Source organism: Sminthopsis crassicaudata, chromosome 1, assembly GCF_048593235.1.
Source record: "Sminthopsis crassicaudata isolate SCR6 chromosome 1, ASM4859323v1, whole genome shotgun sequence".
NCBI lineage: Eukaryota > Metazoa > Chordata > Mammalia > Dasyuromorphia > Dasyuridae > Sminthopsis > Sminthopsis crassicaudata.
The window spans coordinates 621,904,599-621,923,295 of NC_133617.1; the positions used below are offsets into that span (position 1 = coordinate 621,904,599).

The 18,697-nt window shown below is 36.2% G+C and overlaps 1 protein-coding gene across 2 annotated transcripts in view; it reads right to left on the reverse strand.

Moving 5' to 3' along the window:
- Positions 1–18,697, reverse strand: part of EGFLAM (EGF like, fibronectin type III and laminin G domains) — a 244,052-nt gene that overhangs the window by 40,159 nt on the left and 185,196 nt on the right. For both annotated transcript variants that reach the window (XM_074282625.1, XM_074282626.1), the window contains exons 13-15: positions 14,473–14,662; positions 7,001–7,126; positions 5,915–6,158 (exon numbers count right to left, since the gene is read on the reverse strand). In XM_074282625.1, coding sequence (XP_074138726.1) covers positions 5,915–6,158; positions 7,001–7,126; positions 14,473–14,662 — 560 coding nt within the window. The remainder of the gene's footprint in view (positions 1–5,914; positions 6,159–7,000; positions 7,127–14,472; positions 14,663–18,697) is intronic.

Sequence of the window (18,697 nt, forward strand, 5' to 3'; positions counted from 1 at the left end):
CATGCTTCTCTCCAGAGCTCTCTGAGCAATATGCATTTTTAGTCCTTTTGAGACTGTTATGTCCCATCTTTTGTATCCACATAACAATACCAGTGGAATATAGATATTAAATATTCCACTCATGTTGTTCTATAGCTTCAAGAAATGGAATATGGCAGTTGTGTGCTAGACTGTCATAAAGAAAACAAGGCATCTGGTTTATACTTTGGGGACTCTTATGTCCATATTAAATTGTTCGGTGATATGCTGGTAAATGTTTAGCAAATAGCTCTCCAGAAATAAAAATGTATATATAATACAGATTTAAATTTAATCTGTATATTAACATTTATCTCATTTATTTTCTTAACTCTAGAAAATCAGTAAAACCATAAATCAAGCTGTTGGAGCTGGCTCCAGCACAACCATGAGTATCTCCTACTCTTTTTTTTTTTTTTTTAAGAAAAAAACATCAGGAAAAGCAGTAGACACAATATTAGCAGATTATTTGCTTTAGCAAATACTCTTGTGATTGGACCTTAGCAACTAGAATTTAATCACCTTGGCTAAATAAATATGCAATAAAGGAGCCCCATGGATTAAATGGTCAGTTTTCTGAAGGGGGCATGATTTTAGTCTGAAGATGTGGATAGTTTGGGGTAAAAATGGTTTGGTATCTCTGGGACTAGATTTCTTCATCTGCGAAATTAAAGAACTGAACCATATTCTCTTGAAGGTTCTTTCTAGCTCAATTATTCAATGAACTTAAGTCTCATCTGTCAAATGACCTTGAGCAAGTAATGTGCATTTTTTTCAGACTTTCTGTTTAGAATATGAAAACTGAGGGAGGCTGTTCTAGATTATCTGTAACAATGTAGTTCTAATTTTGATATCCTATAATTCTAAGTTTTTTTGTTTGGATTCTATTAATTCAACCAATTAGTCAACAAGATTTTATTAGTGCTTAGGACATGGTAGGCACTATGATAACACTGAGAAAATGCAAAAAAAAATTTTTTAAAAACCATTTCCTGATGTCAAAGAGCTAACATTATAATACAGTAGGCCACATGAAAATATTGAGTGGATGGGAGGTAATTTCAGCAGGGAAGGCACTAGGCATGAAGAAAAGCTTCCTGTAGAAAATGAGAACTGACTTGAGTCTTAGAGAAAGCCTGAGAAACAAAGGGGTGTTGAGGAGCCAAGAATTCTTGGCCTGGGATATATTTGCCAGTGCAAATATATCAGTGCCTCAAAGGCATTAAAATGGGAGACAAAGAATCTAGTGTATGAGGAGCAGCAAGTGGTAGCCAGATTGTGGAGTACATGGAGAATGAGAAAGTAAGGAGATTGGAAATGTAGGAATGGGCCATGTTGAGAAAAGTTTTAATATCAGAAATGTTTGTATTTGATTCTGAAGGTAATAGCTAGCCAGCGAAGCTCACTGAGTAGGAGAGTGATAGTCAGGCAAAGGCTTTAGAGATATCACATTGGCAGCTGAGTGGAGAATGAATTAGAGTGGGGAGATCAATTAGAAGTTTATCCCAGTACAGGCAAGAAGGGATGAGACCTAAATTAGAATAGCAGCTATGTGAGTGGAGAGAAAGGGATTCATACAAGAAAATATTGTAAAGATAGAAACAAAAAGATTTGGCAATGAATAAGATATAAGGGGGTAGAGCATGAGAGCTCAGTTAAAAATAACATTCAGTTGTGGGCCTGGATTCAAAAAGAAGTATTTGAAATGTGTTACCAAAAAAAAAAAAAAAAAAAATCCTTTAATGGCTTTGTGGTTCCTTATTTATTTATTTATTATCCTTTTTTATTTTCAAAACATATGCGAGGATAATTTTTCACCATTGACCCTTGCTAAACTTTGTGTTCCAATTTCCTCCTCTCTCTCCCACCCCATTTCCTAGATGGTAAGTAATCCAATATATGTTAAACATGGTAAAATATATGTAAATCAAATATAGGGATATGTATTTATACAATTATCTTACTGAACAAGAAGAATCAGATCAAAAAGGGGAAAAAATGAGAAAGAAAATAAAATTCAAGCAAACAACAACAAAAGAAGTGAAAATGCTATATTGTGATCCAAACTCAGTTCCCACAATCCTCTCTCTGGGTGTAGATGGTTCTCATCATTACAAGATTATTGGAACTGTCCTGAATCCTCTCATTGTTGAGAAGTGACTTTGTAGTTCTAATAGACAATGAATGGATGCATGTGGGAGGAGAAAGAATCAACTAGTGAGCTTGTGTTCAAATGCTTCCTCAGTGTTGAACAGATCTCTGAAGTTTGGAGAAATTTATCTCCTTTTGCTACACCTAACACTCCAGAGTTCTTTCTCCACTTGTCTTTGCTTACAGGTAAGGGCTACAGCTACTTTGGACAACTGAAGAAAAGCTCTTCATGTCCAATAAAATTAGGTACCATATTCTGAAAGGAGAATTGTGCCTAGTTCCAGTTTGCCAGTATCCCAAATGCTATTAAAGTTCCCATTCTCAGCTATAGCTGCAGAGAAGGTGGGTGGGAAGGATACAGCTGATTTTTTGAGGTATGCCAAAAAATTCAAACATAGGTTTCTCTGGTTTTTTTCCTGGCCATTATCCAGGAGGAAGCTAAATTTGAAAGGGGAAAAGTGATAATCAATGTTGCACTCCCCCCCCCCCCCCCCTTCTTTTCAACCTGTCGGCACAGAATCCTTTCAGGTGAATTGCTTCAGCTGTTTTGCATAATCTTATGCAAATAGAATCAGCCAAGACTACTCAAAGTTGTCTAGAAGTACAGGAACTAGCAGCTCTAAACAGCCCCTGATATACACACACACAGAGAGAGACAAGAGACAGAGAAAGACAGAGACAAAGAGAAATGTCCATCCTCCATAGCAGGCAGTGTCATCGATGGATAAGGGGAACAGTCACAGAAGAAAAAATAATGGCTGTTTTTAATAATCATTTAAACTAAGCACAGCCAGAATTTCTCATCAGCTATGAGGAATGAGCAGCAGTTACAGCCAATCTACAGTTGTCACATGTCACCCGTGTACTCTTTCCAAAATGGCAGGCAGAGGGAAAGAATGTCAGCTGAACAGGAGATTTAAGAAAAAGAAAAAAGGTTGCTAATTTCTTGCTGCAGGAGCACTATTGAAGAAAAGCATGCTGGGGAACTTCAGGAGAGAAGAAATAGACATTTGTAGAGACAAGGAACACACTCTTATTAGATGGAATGGGTCTTAAGCAGAAGCGGGCAAATAGGGAACAGAGTAAGGGAAGTAGATATAAATGCAAAGATGAGAAATGCTCAGGAGTCAGGGGCTCAAAAATGTATCAAATGTATCAAAAATGTTTTTCCTTAAATATGGAATTATAGATCTCAAACTAGAAGAGACCTCAGGAGTCATCCAGTCTGACCTCATTTTGAAGGTGAGGAAACAAGCTAGAGAACATACTACTTATCTAACCTCTCCCAAGTAGTGAGCATTAGTAACATAGAAACTTGGGTCTTTTGATGTCAGGAATAGTGTAACTTAGACCAGAAACATTGTATCTTACAGTACCAAACTGCTTGCATACAAGTTCTATTTTTCTTACTAGATGGAAGATTAAAAGGATTTAGAAAGGATCTCATTTCTCCTACATGATTTTAGGCTCCTTGGGATCAGGATTTAAACTGTTTTTTTTTTTTTTTTTTCCTAGTTGCTTTCTCAGAGCTTTCTACAGATTTCTAGGATCCAGGATCTCTTTATTGTGATTAGTCTCTGCTAGTGTAAGATCATGACCCCTCGGTGTGACTTCCTAGTTAGGTGTTTGAAAGCTGGTGTGCTCAAAAAAACTTTCTCACTCTTTAGCCAATCTCACTGTAATACACCTCTCTGAATTGGGCTAAGCTGGACCTTGGAAACAGATCCACAGACCATTCCATTCCTAGCCCATACCTCAATGTCCCAGGTAGGAGCTGCCTTTTGGTGAGACAGCCTCTAAAAACAAAGCTTGTTATACTGAAATGAAGACTTGGAGAAGGACTTAGATGTGTTTAAACTGTAATGTTAAAATATTTGTTTTCTAGTAACTTTTCTTCTTTTCCTCATGGAAGAAATGATAGAAAAAAGGGTCTTGGGTAGGGACTCTCTTCACCTCCAAATGTCTTAAGTAGTGGATTAGGAAAGCTCCCCTCCATCCTCAGAAACTTGTGGAGGGCCATGATAGTTTATGATTGTGGAAGGTTTGTTGCCATGCCAGTGTCAGTCTGTTTCACTTTGAGGTACCACTCTATTAGACTCTTTGTGGAAGGGAGGGGAAATTCTCTTTCCAGTAGGAAATTCCTGCTGACAAAAAGGACTCTGTCTACACCTGCAGGAAGGAAAGCTTCCAATATGTTGCATGGATTTTCTATGGTGTATATAGGACAGAATATAATAAGAATCTTCCCCAAGTTGTTATGCATAGGTTGTCATGGGCATCATTAGAAAACCAGTAATGAAATAACATTTATTGAAACTGTGAAGCATTAGTGTATAATATTAGGATCCCCAATCTTTCAGGGCCCACTGAGGCTAGGAAGTTACCGACCATGTAGAGAAGAGAGTGAGAGGAAAAATAAACATTAAACACAAAAGGGAAAATTATCCCCGCTGGATTATCCTCAGGCTTGATTAATTAATTAATTTATTAATCCCCAGCTGAATTATCCTCAGGCTTGGGGCAAGGAGATGTCTAATATTTTTAAAAAAGAAACATATTCCTCCCTTTCCTATAACCCAAATCATAGAATCACATAATAAAGCAGATCACTAATCATTAACATTTTCATCAATTAATCAACAAATATTTATTATCTACCACAAAAAAGTATAGTGCTACAAAATGAGATATTTGTAGAGTACTTTGCAAATCTTAAAGTGATATTTTATCTATATATGCATCTTCATGCATATATATGCACATAAATTTATTCTAGATATTATGATGATGATAGATTAATAGTTATTAAGGGTTTAATGATTACATTGTATATTACCACCCTATGAAGAAATCAGGGCATTTCATTTTTACCTCAAGCAAGAAATATTTTCCATTGTTTGGAGCAGAAAACAGCTACCTGCTAGGAAATCATTTGAGAAAGTAAAAAAAAAAAAAAAATAAAACAAAAAACCCCCAACATTGTAAGCAGAAGAATACTATCTCTAAGAAGTATCTCTTCTGTGTGTATTAGGCCAGAGTTCAGAAAATAGAAATATACAGGAATACAACATGAAAAGGAAGGACATGGTTAAATGTGCTTCATTCATTTATCTGTAAACAAACTTCTACTTATTGCCTATGATGTATAAAACTCTGCTGTGCAATACAATCCAATAAGAATTTGTGCTTGGAACCACATTAGGCACTGGGTATATAAAGACTGTTCCTACTATTGTTGAGTTTACATTCTGTTAGGGGAGATAACACTAAGTCCTTCCTTCCTACAGTCTAGAAATAAAGAAATCACTAGCATAAAAAACAAACTATAAAACTCATTATAACACATGTATAAGAGAGTGTTAAAAATTGCTATAGAAGGCCTAAAATGGAAGATCTTCACCCACAGGAAATTGGGAAGGGGACTAGGGAAGATTTTTGAAGAAGAAATGGCATATGAGTTCTACTTTAAAGAATAGAAAGGAACTTAATAGGTGCAGAGATGGAAGAAGAACATTGTGGGCTTGTGGAATCATGTTTTAAAAAGGCACAAAGGCTGGAATGTGGATGCTTGTTTGAAAGATAGAGAAGATATAAGCTCAAGACAAAAGGTAAGATAGTGCTAGATTGTGGATTGTGTGGATAGTACTCACTTTTGTAGCAGACAATTAAAGAAATTTAGGGTTGATTCCAAAATGTCCATGTATTAGTCTTTTGGGGGGGGGGGGGGCTTGGAATTGGTCCTTACCGGAGAACAGCTGTTCCAGAGCCGCAGTCAAATCTGAATTCCACATAGCCATCCACCATGTTGATAGATAGGAAGTCTTTGCTGTCCGTGTCATAGCTGTACAATAGAACACCATCTCCTGACTCTGGTCGAAATGTGATCTCAAACTCCATGAAAGAGAGGTAATACTGGGACTCTAATGGCCAAGGGGTTGCAGCAAAAGACCTCAGAGATTGATTGAACTGAGGGATGGCCAAGGTGAAAGCTGAAAGTCTCACAAGAAACAAACATGACATTAGAATACTCAGTGAGAAATGAATGCAAAATTGCTGATTTAAAAAAAAAATAATTCTTTGAGATATACTGGGTAGAGATCTGGCCTTAGAGTCAGATAGATATAACATCAAGATACTGGTTATGTGACTACGAGAAAGTCTCAGAACCTTAGGCAACTCATTAGGACTATAAGTTACTAAAGGATTGTTCATTTGTATTGATGGAGAGCATTTCTATGATGAGAATTCCATACATTGAGGAAATTATAGGTCCAGGCCCTCCAAACAAATGGATGTTGCTCAAGACCCTTCCCATTACAATCTAAAAATTGAAGATCCTTGATTAGCTTTGGATGCCTGATTATTTTTTCTTCCTTTCTGGCTTCTATCCAATCAAGAGAATATGGTCTACCCATAGTCCATATGGTATACTCAACATAGATTTTCTTCTTCTAAAAACCAACCAAATATTCCCAAGTGAACAATTTTTGCATACTTCATATATATACTATCTATTATGGTTCTTTAGTTTCATATGAGTTTCAAAAGAAGCACATCATACTGTGCCCAAAATACAATTGATTTAAGCATGGGGTATTTGGAAAGCCCCAGTCCAAACAAATGAGAGTAGGGTATTACAACTTGGCCAAAAGACTCTGTAAACTCTTCTGAAAATGCATCTCCTGAACTGTCTTCTAAGTCTAACTAATGTTCCATGGATGAAAAATTACATTAATCCATGAACAATTAAGCAGACACCAAATTCTGCCTCTCCATCCAACTCTCCTATTCTGTATCCCGCTTGCTAGTTAGCAGCTCACTTCCTTCTCACCATCTTCACAATGTCTTCCTTTAAATCCCAGGGGACAAAGGCAAATGTAGGAATCTGCTTTGACTGCGGTGCAGGTGCCTCCGTTGATGCAGGAGGCCTCATCACAAATCCCACTGCTGCATTCCCCTAAACACACACAGAGGAGGAATTAGGATAGATATTCATCTTTTAAGACCAACCCACTAGGAAGCAAGAATCATTGTTCCGAATGCCTTGGATTTAGTTCCTGGTCCTATGAACTTCATTCCTCCCTCAACAGCACTGCAAACTAAGTTTAAGGACAAGTAGAAATGTCCCTTCATTTTAATCTGATTTCCATTGGGGCTTTACAGAATGCCACAAAGCCTCTCAAACACAATGGGAACAATAAATCATACATTAATTCACCAGACATTTTTATGACCACTCACCAGGATGACTGGCCCTTTTCTGCTTTAATTAATCTCTCTGTTGTTCTCATAAACACATAATTCAAACTCTCCAAATGTCACCAGATTGTTTATGTTATAAGCATTCTAATTTGTGTAACCTCAATTAGCTTAAGTGTTGTCTTGTCAAGTCAAAGTTTGTTCCCTGCCTGGTAAGCCTTGAAGGAGTTAAGAGGCTGGGGCCTAAGCTTATTAGCTACCTGAAGGTTGTTGACTGTTCTGTCTGGGCAATGAGCAATCCATATTATGGTAACATATGGGCCTCATAATCACCATTCCCACCTCATCAGTACCCTCCATGAGGGATAAGTAAGAGCCCAAGGGCAATGCCATACTAAAAAGTCTAAGCAGGAGGTGGATTTTTTTCCTCACTGAATTTATCAAGGGGGAATTCATGAGGGATTTACTTTTTAATTTGCAATTGCATAGCTTCTAAGGAATGGAAAATATTTGGTTTATCCTTGACTGTTTTTCTGCTGTAGACAGCTATTTCTCCTTGCACAAAAGAACTAGATTAGACAGATGGACTCCAATCTGGCCTTGAACAAAGAATACAGGTGAAAATAAAATGCCTTCCAGTCTCAGGTGATAGAAGGGTCTGAGGTGGCTCCAAGGCTATTGAAAAAGTAAAAATGATGTCTCCTTTCCCTGATTGGGTCAATGATTGCCTGTTGCACTCTCCCAATACTCCATAATTCCTCTGGCTTTTTTCTTAAGTATGAGAAGATATCTCTCAGAATTTCTCCCAGATAAGTTTAACAAGAAAAATTAAAATAATACACCACCTTTCCTCTTTACCATTCCATCTCTGTCATTCCAGGGGTTCTTTCTATCCTTAGAAATATGAAATAATACAGATCAGCCTATTATGTCATTGTTCTTAGTCAACCATATTTACAGAATTCATCTGGTCTCTGAAGCTGATCAGGTGTTGGAGGGCAGAGGGAAGCAAAACATGCTGGGCAGAGGAGGGAGAAGAATGACTGGAGGGGCTGCTAATGAGTTGTGAAAAAAGCGTTTCATTTCCAGGTGACTGATCCACCATGAGCTGAAGTAGAATATCATCTGTGCATCCCATCTGGTACCCCCTCAAGAGCTTAGACAGACAAGCTGGTGGTCTCTATCCAGTTAGAGAATCTACTGATTGGTGCCAATGTCCCTGAAGTTCAAAGTACCCAGAAAGACTGAAGCAGTGGTATTCTGAACTGACTTTTGACCCTTGAAGAGCAGATTCTTCATAGAACTCCTCCTATACCCTCCCCATCTTTTACTAATTTCTGCATAAGCTTCTGTTTGTATAGACCCAGGATAAGCATCTCAGGATTCCAGATTTAGCACTATAAGGGACTTCAGAGGTTATTTATCTCAAGCTTTTCATTTTATAGCTAAGGAAACTGAGACCTAGACAGACCAAGTGATATTGCCTAAAGTCACATTGGTAATAAGTTTTTTTCCTAGAAAATTTAGAACCTAGGTTTTCTAACTTCAAATCCAATATTCTTTCTAATATCAGGCTACCTCTCAGGCTAAGAACATCAGAGGAAACATAACAATTCAACTAAAAACATTGATTAAACAGTTTCTGTGTTCAGATAAAACTTATAGTTATGTAAGGGGCATAGTATAAGCACAGATAATTATAATATGCAAGTGTCACAGAATAGGACACATGAGATCTGGATGGATCAAAGAGAGGTTCCTGGAAAAATTGATTATTTGAGATGAGATCTGAAAAATGACTAAAAATTCAACAAGAAAGAAGGGAAGGAAGAACAAATGCATAAAAGTGGGAATACATGGGGTCTAAGGTGACATTTAAAAAGTTTGAGACATGGTTTTTAAGTAGTTAATCATTTTTATCATTAATTTAGCATTTTATTAATAAAAAGAATGGTCATTTGGCCATCTCTCTTAAACCAGATGATTCATGGCAGTGGGTGTACAGTTTATATGCCCTTGAAAAAGTGGATGTTCCTCAGGATGGTCATCAACTGATTCATTAACAATTAATTAGAGAATAAATTTAACAATAAGAGGTAGACTTATTGAGGGTCTTGAGTTATATGATACTGAGCACCCAAATCTTAGTCAAAGAGACTTAGCAATTTCTCTATCACCTGTTAAACAAAAGGGAGAATCTGCAATTTTCTAGACCTGTTTAAGTTAAACATCATGAGAAGGAATTCACTCTTTCACCTAAACTTAGAATTTCTGTATTGTCTTTGATTAAATCTTAGCTTTCATGGATGGGAAAGTCTTTGAGAAAGATTTTCTATTTTGGCTGATTTCTGGATGAGAAAAAGGGGGGGAAAGCCTTAGTTCTAATTCAATAATTGGTTAGTAATATAGAAAAGAAACAATCATTTATTATTTTATTTATTAAATTATATATTTTTATTAATTATATAAATTCTATATTATTTATTAAACAATCTAGTCTGACTGGAACTCAGTGGGAAATTTTAGATAAAGGTTGTTGTTATTTGTCCTTCATTCTTGAAGAGGACCAAAAAAATCAGGGAGGTGATTTTGATGACATGGAAGTGAATATGATTTAAGTGCAGAGTGTTGTGGAAGAATGGCATGAGATTATAGAAGGTTTTGATGGCTCCACAAAATGTACAAAGTTTACTCAATAGGAAATTTTGTTGTTGTTTAGTCATTTTTCAGTTTTTCCAACTCTTTGTGAAACCTTTTGAGATTTTCTTGGTAAAGATACTGGAGTGTTTTACCATTTCCTTCTCTACCTCATTTACAAATTAGAAAAGGAAGCAAATAGAATTAAGTTACTTCTTCAGGGTCACACAGCTAGTAAGCACCTTCAGACTTCAGGTCTAGCAATCTTTCCACTGTGCTACCTAGCTCCCCCAAGTAGACAATAGTGAATTATTATTATTATTATTATTATTATTATTATTATTATTATTTTTGAGGCTAGGGTTAAGTGACTTGCCCAGAGTCACACAGTTAGGAAGTGTTAAGTGTCTGAAGACCAGATTTGAACTCGGGTCCTCCTGAATTCAAGGCTGGTGCTCTATCCACTGCACCACCTAGCCGCCCCCGGCAATAGTGAATTATTAAAGATGTTTGAGAAGAGGAGAAAAGCAGACTGCCTGACACATAGTATTAATGTTAATTGATTGATTTCTGTTAGACCAAATTTATGTGTAAGGAAGTTAAATCCGGCAGCAATGTGTGTTAGAGTTATCTTGTGTCACATCCCCTTAGCCAACACCAGCTATGTAAAATGTCTATCTCTTACTGGATTTACTGGACTAAGCAAGAGGTCATGAGCACAGTGGATGCTTAATCAATATTTCCTTGAATTAAATAGTCTAGAGAATGGGATTAAAAAATTATTAGTAGGCTATTGTTATAATCTAGGTAGGGGGTAATAAAGAAGCTGGAAGTGATAATAGAAAGAAGAGGAAGGCTTATGGGAGCTATTTCTAAAATGATAGCTTTAGAGATAAAAGGGACCTCAAAAGTAAACTAACTGAATCTCCTCTTTTTAAAGAGGAGGCCGAAAAAATTAAATCTATTTGCCTGGATTATGTAGTTAATAAGAAGAGTATTCAGAATTTAAATCCAGATTTTTTTGGCTCCAAATTTAGTGCTGTCGTGCTGCCTCTTCTGCCAAGGGCCAATGATTTTCTAATGTTATGGTCTTGCTACCAGGGGTTTATTAGTCTGAAGATCATGAATAAAGTGAATAATAAGAAAGCAGATGAGAGATGAAAGATAACAGTGAAGAGGAAGAATATGTTTTGGGGGGGGAACTGTGTAAATAAAGAGTAAAAAGTAAAGAAATTGAGAGTTATAGGGAAAGGGCTGTTGAGTTATAGATCTCAGAGATAAAATCATATTGTATTTAAATAATTCACCCATGATAATTCTTCCCTATATAATTATTTAAACAAAATGTAGATGCTCATTTTGGAGGGTTTTCTATTTTATTTTGGCATGGATAAGACTAGGCATCCTCTGAGGTTCTATAGTTCTGTTCTGTGAGTTACCATGGCTTCACCACCCTGCTTTGGGAGATAATAACATTACAATAAATTTACTATTGCTTATATTAGAACAGTGCACTGCCATAGCATTAAGTCTGGATTCTTTTACTTTATGAGAATTTTTAAAATGCTGAATAACTCAAAACAAAAAAAATACTTAATTGGGAAACACAAGCATGTGTCCCAGAAAATAGGACCATAGGAACATAGATTTAGAAATGGAAGTGACCTCAAATTCCTTATTTATAAGAAATTGAGACTAAACATGTTAAATGATTTTTCTGATGCAACCCTTAACTTTTATTTGGGTGTCTATCTTTCTACCCACTATATTATGCTGCCTCTAGAATGCTTAGAAGAAAAGGGAAAAAAATGATCTAATTGACTTTTGCAAAGTTCAGAAGGAAAAAAAAAACCAATAATCAGATAGGTGACTTTTAGAGTTCAGATATCAACCACTTGGTCCCTTCTCATATAGCACTTGTGGCACTTGTAAAGAAAAACACTGAACTTTTTGTTTTGGAAGCCAAAAGGCTGGCAGATCTAGGCACTTGCTCAATTTAGGGACATCTGCATTATTTGCCAGATCCTGTGATTGTTCAGTGAGGTGACAGCTGCCTGATTAATCTATCTCTCAGGGCTACTCCTAGGCCAATCACCTATCAGAAAAGAGGTTTCTGCCCCACAACTACTGGATTTCTTGTTCCAGATTAAATACAGAGCAAGGAGAATCCTGGCTGTCTTTTGTGATTCATCATCATAGCTGGCAAGAGACAGATTTGGACTACCTTAAGGAGCCAGGCTAGGATACCCTGAAAAAAAAAAGACTCATCATGCCATAACATTCAGCAAGTTACAAAGTGATTTACTCAATCCTGAGAGGTGGATAGAGCAAATGTCATTATCCCTAGTACAGATGAAAAGCCTGAAGACCAGGGGATAAGTAGCTTACTGTCATAGTCACTTAATGATTGAGCTGGGTCTAAAGCCTAGATGTATACAAGCTGTCTCAGAAGTTGTTTTAAGTGTCCTTTTTTGTGTCTTCTAGACTTGAAAAATTTACCTATCCCATGTCCTATTCTGTCCTCCTACTGACTGTCTAGCTTTTATCTGATAAACTGACACAAACTTAAACTTTACTTCTACTTTGAATTGTGTCCAAAGATCAAACAGAAGAGTTGCTTGGATTTGGTGATTCAAAGACAATAACTTTTACCATCCTCTCAGAGGTAGCCATGCCTATCTGATTTCCAAAGGCTCTCCCTCTGGTCAAGCTATCTTTGTTTCCATGATGCCAGATGAGTTATCTCCAGGGATCTCATTCTCCCTTCCTATTTTCTCAGAGGAGGTTATGGATGTAGGAACTCAAGAGAAAATGTGAGTGTTGGTCATTCCTATTCCTTCCCCACATGAACCTGTCAACCATGGAATAGCAAAGTGTCTAGAAACCTTTTTTCTTGGAGAAGAAATCTTATACTAGGATAGATGTGCCTGGAGGTGGGAGTGAGGAAAGGTGGTAAGGTTAAGGAATAATTTCCTTTAGTAAATATGGGTAGAACAACATATTCTTCCATTTCCTTAAATGTCTCAAGCACCAAGCCCTAGGTAGAATGTTTCGACTTTTTAGCCATTATTATTATCATTGCCCACCTTACTCCCAAGCTATAGCAATAGCCTTCTAGCTCTATTGAGTTTCCTCCTTTAAATATGTCTTTTCTGAACTCTACAAATTTTCTATAAACATATTGCTTTATTCATGTTACTCCACTATTAAAAAAAAGTAGTTCCCCATTGTTTATAAAATAAGACTTAGGTGTTAGTCTGGAATTCCAAGGCCTTCACAATCTGGCCCTAACCTCTCTTTCCAGGCTTAGCTCCCATCCCATGAACCATTTTTCTCCTGTGAAACTGGTTGATGATTATCAGTCAGTGCCCTACATGCTCCTGTATTTTCTGCTTTTACATTCCTCCCAACCAGAATACTCTCTTACCTTCTTTTAATCTAAGGAGGCACTGTGTTACAATGAAAAGAGATAGGATTTGGAGTCAAAAGACCTATGTTCAAATTATAACTCTCTTTGCGTGAACTTAGGCAACCTTTCTTTTCTGGGTACCTAAGTTTATTTTAATTTTAAAAGTTTTCATTTATCTATTTATTTTTCTTTATCCCCCCCCTTAGTTTACAACATTCATCAAATCCTCCAAGAATATATAGTGGTTATTACTGGCAAGCCTTTGTGACAGTGGAGAGACTATCATATCTGGAGTCAGAAGGCTTGGGTTCAAGTCATAGCTCCCATATTTATTAACTGCTGTAGCTTGTGAGTCCCTTTCAGTTTTATGTTTCAGTTTCCTCATGTGTAAAATTACTTATTTCAAAGAAATGTCCTGACAACCGAGTAAGATTGGATATGTGCAAAATATAATGGGGAAAAAAATAGAGTGCCACTTACGTGACAATAATTACCATTAGTATTCATTTGCCATTTATCAGAGTGGTACCTTATAGCAAGTCAGTTATCTTTTTAAATTAGATTCAATTCAGTTTAATTCATTTCAACAAGCATTTGTTTTTCTACTAGCAAGAACCAGCAACAAGGTAGGGAATAGAATGCTAAATTTAGGATCTACGATTGCTATTGTTGTTATTGAAGTTTTCTCGGCAGAAATACTAGCAGTTTGCCATTATCTTCTGTAGCTCATTTTTCAGCTGAGGAAACCAAAGCAAACAAAGTGACATCCTAGGATCACACAGCTAGCAAGTATCTAAGGCTAGATTTGAATTCAGGAAGATGAGCCTTCCTGACTCCAGAACATGGTGTTTTACCTACTTCACCAACTAGCTACCCCAGCGGGTATGAGTAGGAGATATTCAAGGGTGAGATTATAGAAGATCTATACATATATCTTTGAAATGCTCAACCCAACCCCACCTTGGTATAGTCTCCTCCTTTGGTTTCATTAGTAACACCAAGTACTTTCCTCTTTACCATAACCCATAATTCTACCAAATGCAACATGTGGTACTTACCTATATCAGCCCCACTTAAAGTTTTCCCAAGTGGCCAGGGCCGTAAGTCTATTTTCTTCCCATTGATGACTAGTGACTGAAAACAGCCCTTGAAACCTTGGTTTGTTCCTGTTGCTCTGACCAACCAATAAGCACTGGGAGCCCCACCAAGGTAGAAAGGAGTCCGGAATGTAATTTTACTGTACTGGCCCTTTAAAAAGGAGGAACAAGCAAAAAACAAGTTAAAAGACTTTAAAAGGAAAAATATAGAGGTAAGAGATAGGCTCAATATTTTAACTATGTGACAAATGCATTTTGGGGATTTTTTTTTACAATTCATTTGAACCCCCAAATTACTGTGTTTGTTACCATGGATAGTTCCTCATGGGGAATGATTTCTGAAAAAGTCTCTTGGAGGTGGGCAAAGGCAAGATATTTCAATGTTAATAGGTTTTGCATGATGCTACATTTATAACCTATATAAAATTGTATGACTTCTCAATGAAGGGCAATAGGGGAAGAAGGAAAAAAATTTGGAACATAAAATTTAAAAAGATGAATTCCAAATTATTTTTACATGTAATTGGAAAATATTCCTAATGTTGAAATAATACTAATAACAATAATAAAAGATAATTCCATGAAGAAGAAGAGTTGAGTGGCTGTGTAAAGCCATAAGGCAACAAAACATGAATTTTTTATTTCTAGCTTTTCTACTAATTTAATGATATCTCATTTATATAACATGATTAACTCAACACATTATCCCATCAGATTCTCAAGACAATCTATTAAGTAGATAGTATGTGTTATTATCTCCATTTTACAGATGGAGAAACAAGTTTAAAGAGGTGAAATAATTTGCTCAAAATCACTCATCTAGTAAATATCAAAGGTGAAGCTCAAGCTACGATCTTCTGATTTCCAATTTAGCATTCTTTCCACTATATACACTTCCTCTTGTTGTTATTCACAATTCTTGTTCCTCTATTTTTTCATCTAATAAAGAGGGTAATCCGAAATGAAATGACTATATAACCTCATCTATTACCTCCTATTGTCAAAATTTCAAGAACTTTGGCAATTAAGCAAGCTATGTTTTTAAATTTTGAAATGGAAAAATATTAATGCTAAGTTTTTATTCAAACCAGGGAACCAAAATCCCTGTGCATTTTGGCAACAAGGAGAAAACAATGGCTAGGAATTAATATATGTGATTTTGGAAAAGTCACCTGTTTTTCTTTAGGGCTTAGATTTCTCAACAGTACATAGGAGGGTTGGACTCAGAAACCTTTTAGACATTTTTCCAGCTCTAATTTTTCTATGTCTCTACAATTCTATATAAAAATGTAATTTGGATTAGATATTTATGAGTTTGAATTCAAATACTGTGCAGTATTTTCAATAGAACAAGACGAAGATGTCCTTGAAGATTGTTCTTGTCACTATAAAACCTATTAATCTGGAATTTTTTCTTGATGGGGGTTTTGGAAAGGTGTCCTGATAAGATTGGCAAAAAGTCCAAATTGTGGCAAATTTGCAAAGAGATGTATTTGTAATTTATTCCTTGTAGACATATTCAATATTTATTTTATTTCATATTTTAATGAATAGATAAAAATTCAGGAGAATTTTATAATCTTTGAAGGCAGGGACCATCTCACTTTCATGTTTGTATCCCCCAACTCCTAATTTAGAGTCAGGTAGTTATATGTGGACACAATTGATTTGATTGATTTCTAACTTAGTACATTGTATACTTCAGGTTGCTACTCAAGAGTGGTACTTAAAATGTAATTTGAGTCTATTTGCCTCCAGGTCTAATGGGATCCATTATTCCCCACTCTGATTTTTTTTTTTTAATCCTGTTTGGTTACCAAGTTCTTTCTTTTACAAGGCTTATACAACAGTGAACTTCAGCCAACATATTAAAAAAATAATGTAGTCATTACAAAGGATTCTCATTAAAGCCGTTAAGTGATTTCCTGAGACAAATTCTGACTTCTCCTTCTTGTCAAAGCTTATGTCACTTTAAACTCTGGCCTTATGTCTGTCTGATCTCATGTAGGTCAGAGTCTAAATTATTGTGAGCTCTGAAATAGTAGGATCTGAATCAATGAGGTTTTAGTCTTTTTATCCTTGTTTTCCTTAACTCTTCAAGGAATGAGCTCTCACACATTATGTCTTCTCAATGGGCAAGGGCAAAGATGGATACAAGGAGAAAAGAAGTGAATGTCACAGATATAGAGGCATCCTTGCCACATTTCCCTTCTGAGAACACAGACACCTGCCTAGTTATAATTGCAGGTTAGGTTGGCAATTTGCTAACCCAAACTGTTTGTTTCAAACTAGAAACTAAAATTATCTAGTGCATGACAGAAGTGGGAATGGTAAGGTAATTCACTTTATAGTCCAATACTAAAAATATATCACCACTTCCTGAAGTCATGGTCTAAAAACCTTAGATAAATAGCTTATTCTCAAACACCGAACCAAGTGACCTTTTCAGAATTCTTTTTTTCAACTGAAAGACAGTGATATGTTGATGCTTTTTTGGTTTGATAATAATAATGGGTTCAATTCTCCTGGTCCTGGCTTTCTTGCTCCATTACTAACTTTAGAGTCACAGTACTAAGAGAATAAGAGCAAATATATGTGTGTACAAAAATGATATTTTAGGAGATGTGAGTAGAGATTATTTCATTTATTGTATCCTAATCCTCACTTCTCAAGGGCAGCTAGATGATACAGCAGATAGACTGATGAGCCTGAATTCAGGAAGATACACATCTTTGTAAATTCAACTCTGGCTTCAGACACTTACTAGGTGTGTCACACTAGTTAAGTCACTTAGCCCTGTTTGCCTAGGTTTCACATCTATAAAATGAGCTAGAGAAAGAAATGACTCCCCTCTAGTATCTTTGCAAAAAAAAAAAAACCAACCCAACAAACAAACAAACAAAAAAACAACCCAAATTGGAGTAAGAGAGAATCAGATGTGACTGATACGACTGAACAACAACAAAATCTTCAGTTCCTAACTCATGGTTTGGCATAGATTAGGCATGGTTGATTCTTTCCTTTGTACAAAATCCCTAACTGAAAAGAAGGGTCTTGTCCTCTAAAAGTCAAGCAATTGAGGCATATGAAAATCAAGGACAGAGTAAGTCCAGAAGCATGGTTGTCTGAGAGGAAAGGGACTTTTCCCATCATTTTTGCAACAAACTGTGAAACCTTTGACTTAGCAACATCCTGGACTGTTCCCTCTTAGATTATGGCTCAGAAAAAGTTACTGCTAGGCCCTCATCCAGGATTTTATAAGATTGTAATAGTCTGGAATGGTGGGCCAGATTTAACAAAAAGGAACTATAATAGCTATAAAGTCCTCCCCTTAGGTGTAAAAAATCAGTCACACTGGTAAAAGATGGAGAAGGTCTTCACTGGGATAAGACCAAGTTGAATATGAATGAAAAGTATGGCATAGTTACCAAACTATAGTGATAATAGCCTCTATTGATATAAGTATAGTGACTAGCATAATAAGGAAGGTGAAAACTCTAGAAAACTTTTTGATATACAAACCATACTGGGAATAATGTTTTCATTTCCTGACATCACTTTTTAAAAGAAACAATATTAACCTAGAGAATAGTTATAGGAGAATAGCCAGAATATTGGAAAAAATGTTGGACATATTAAAGAGGGTTAAAAGAAATGGGGATGCCTTGGGAAAGTGGCAAAGACATATAATCATAGATTGAGACCTGGAGGGACCATAAGGACTATCTAGTCCAACCCCCTCATTTTATAGATGGGAAACTAATTCCCAAAGAGATTAGTTACTCTCAAGAGTCATGTAGCTAGCAAGTATCTAAGGCATGACTAGAACCCAGACTTTTCTAACTCAAATCTAGCCTATTGATATAAGGGTTTTCAAAATTATGAAGGACAGTCATGAACAAAGAATTAGGTTTACTCCATGACATTGTGTCAGCCAGGTGGCTGCCAGTCTGAGTTCCAATCAGCCACAGACACTTACAAGCTGTGTGATTCTGCACGACATTTTAATTTAAAGACTGGAACTACAACCAATTGTAAAGAGAACCAAGCTAAAATCTTGGTATTAAGAAGAACTTTCTAATTATTTTTGGATATGAACCTACGATTTTGGCAGAATAAATATCTAGCTCAATTGACTCAAATCAGATCTCTCTCTCTCTCTCTCTCTCTCTCTCTCTCTCTCTCT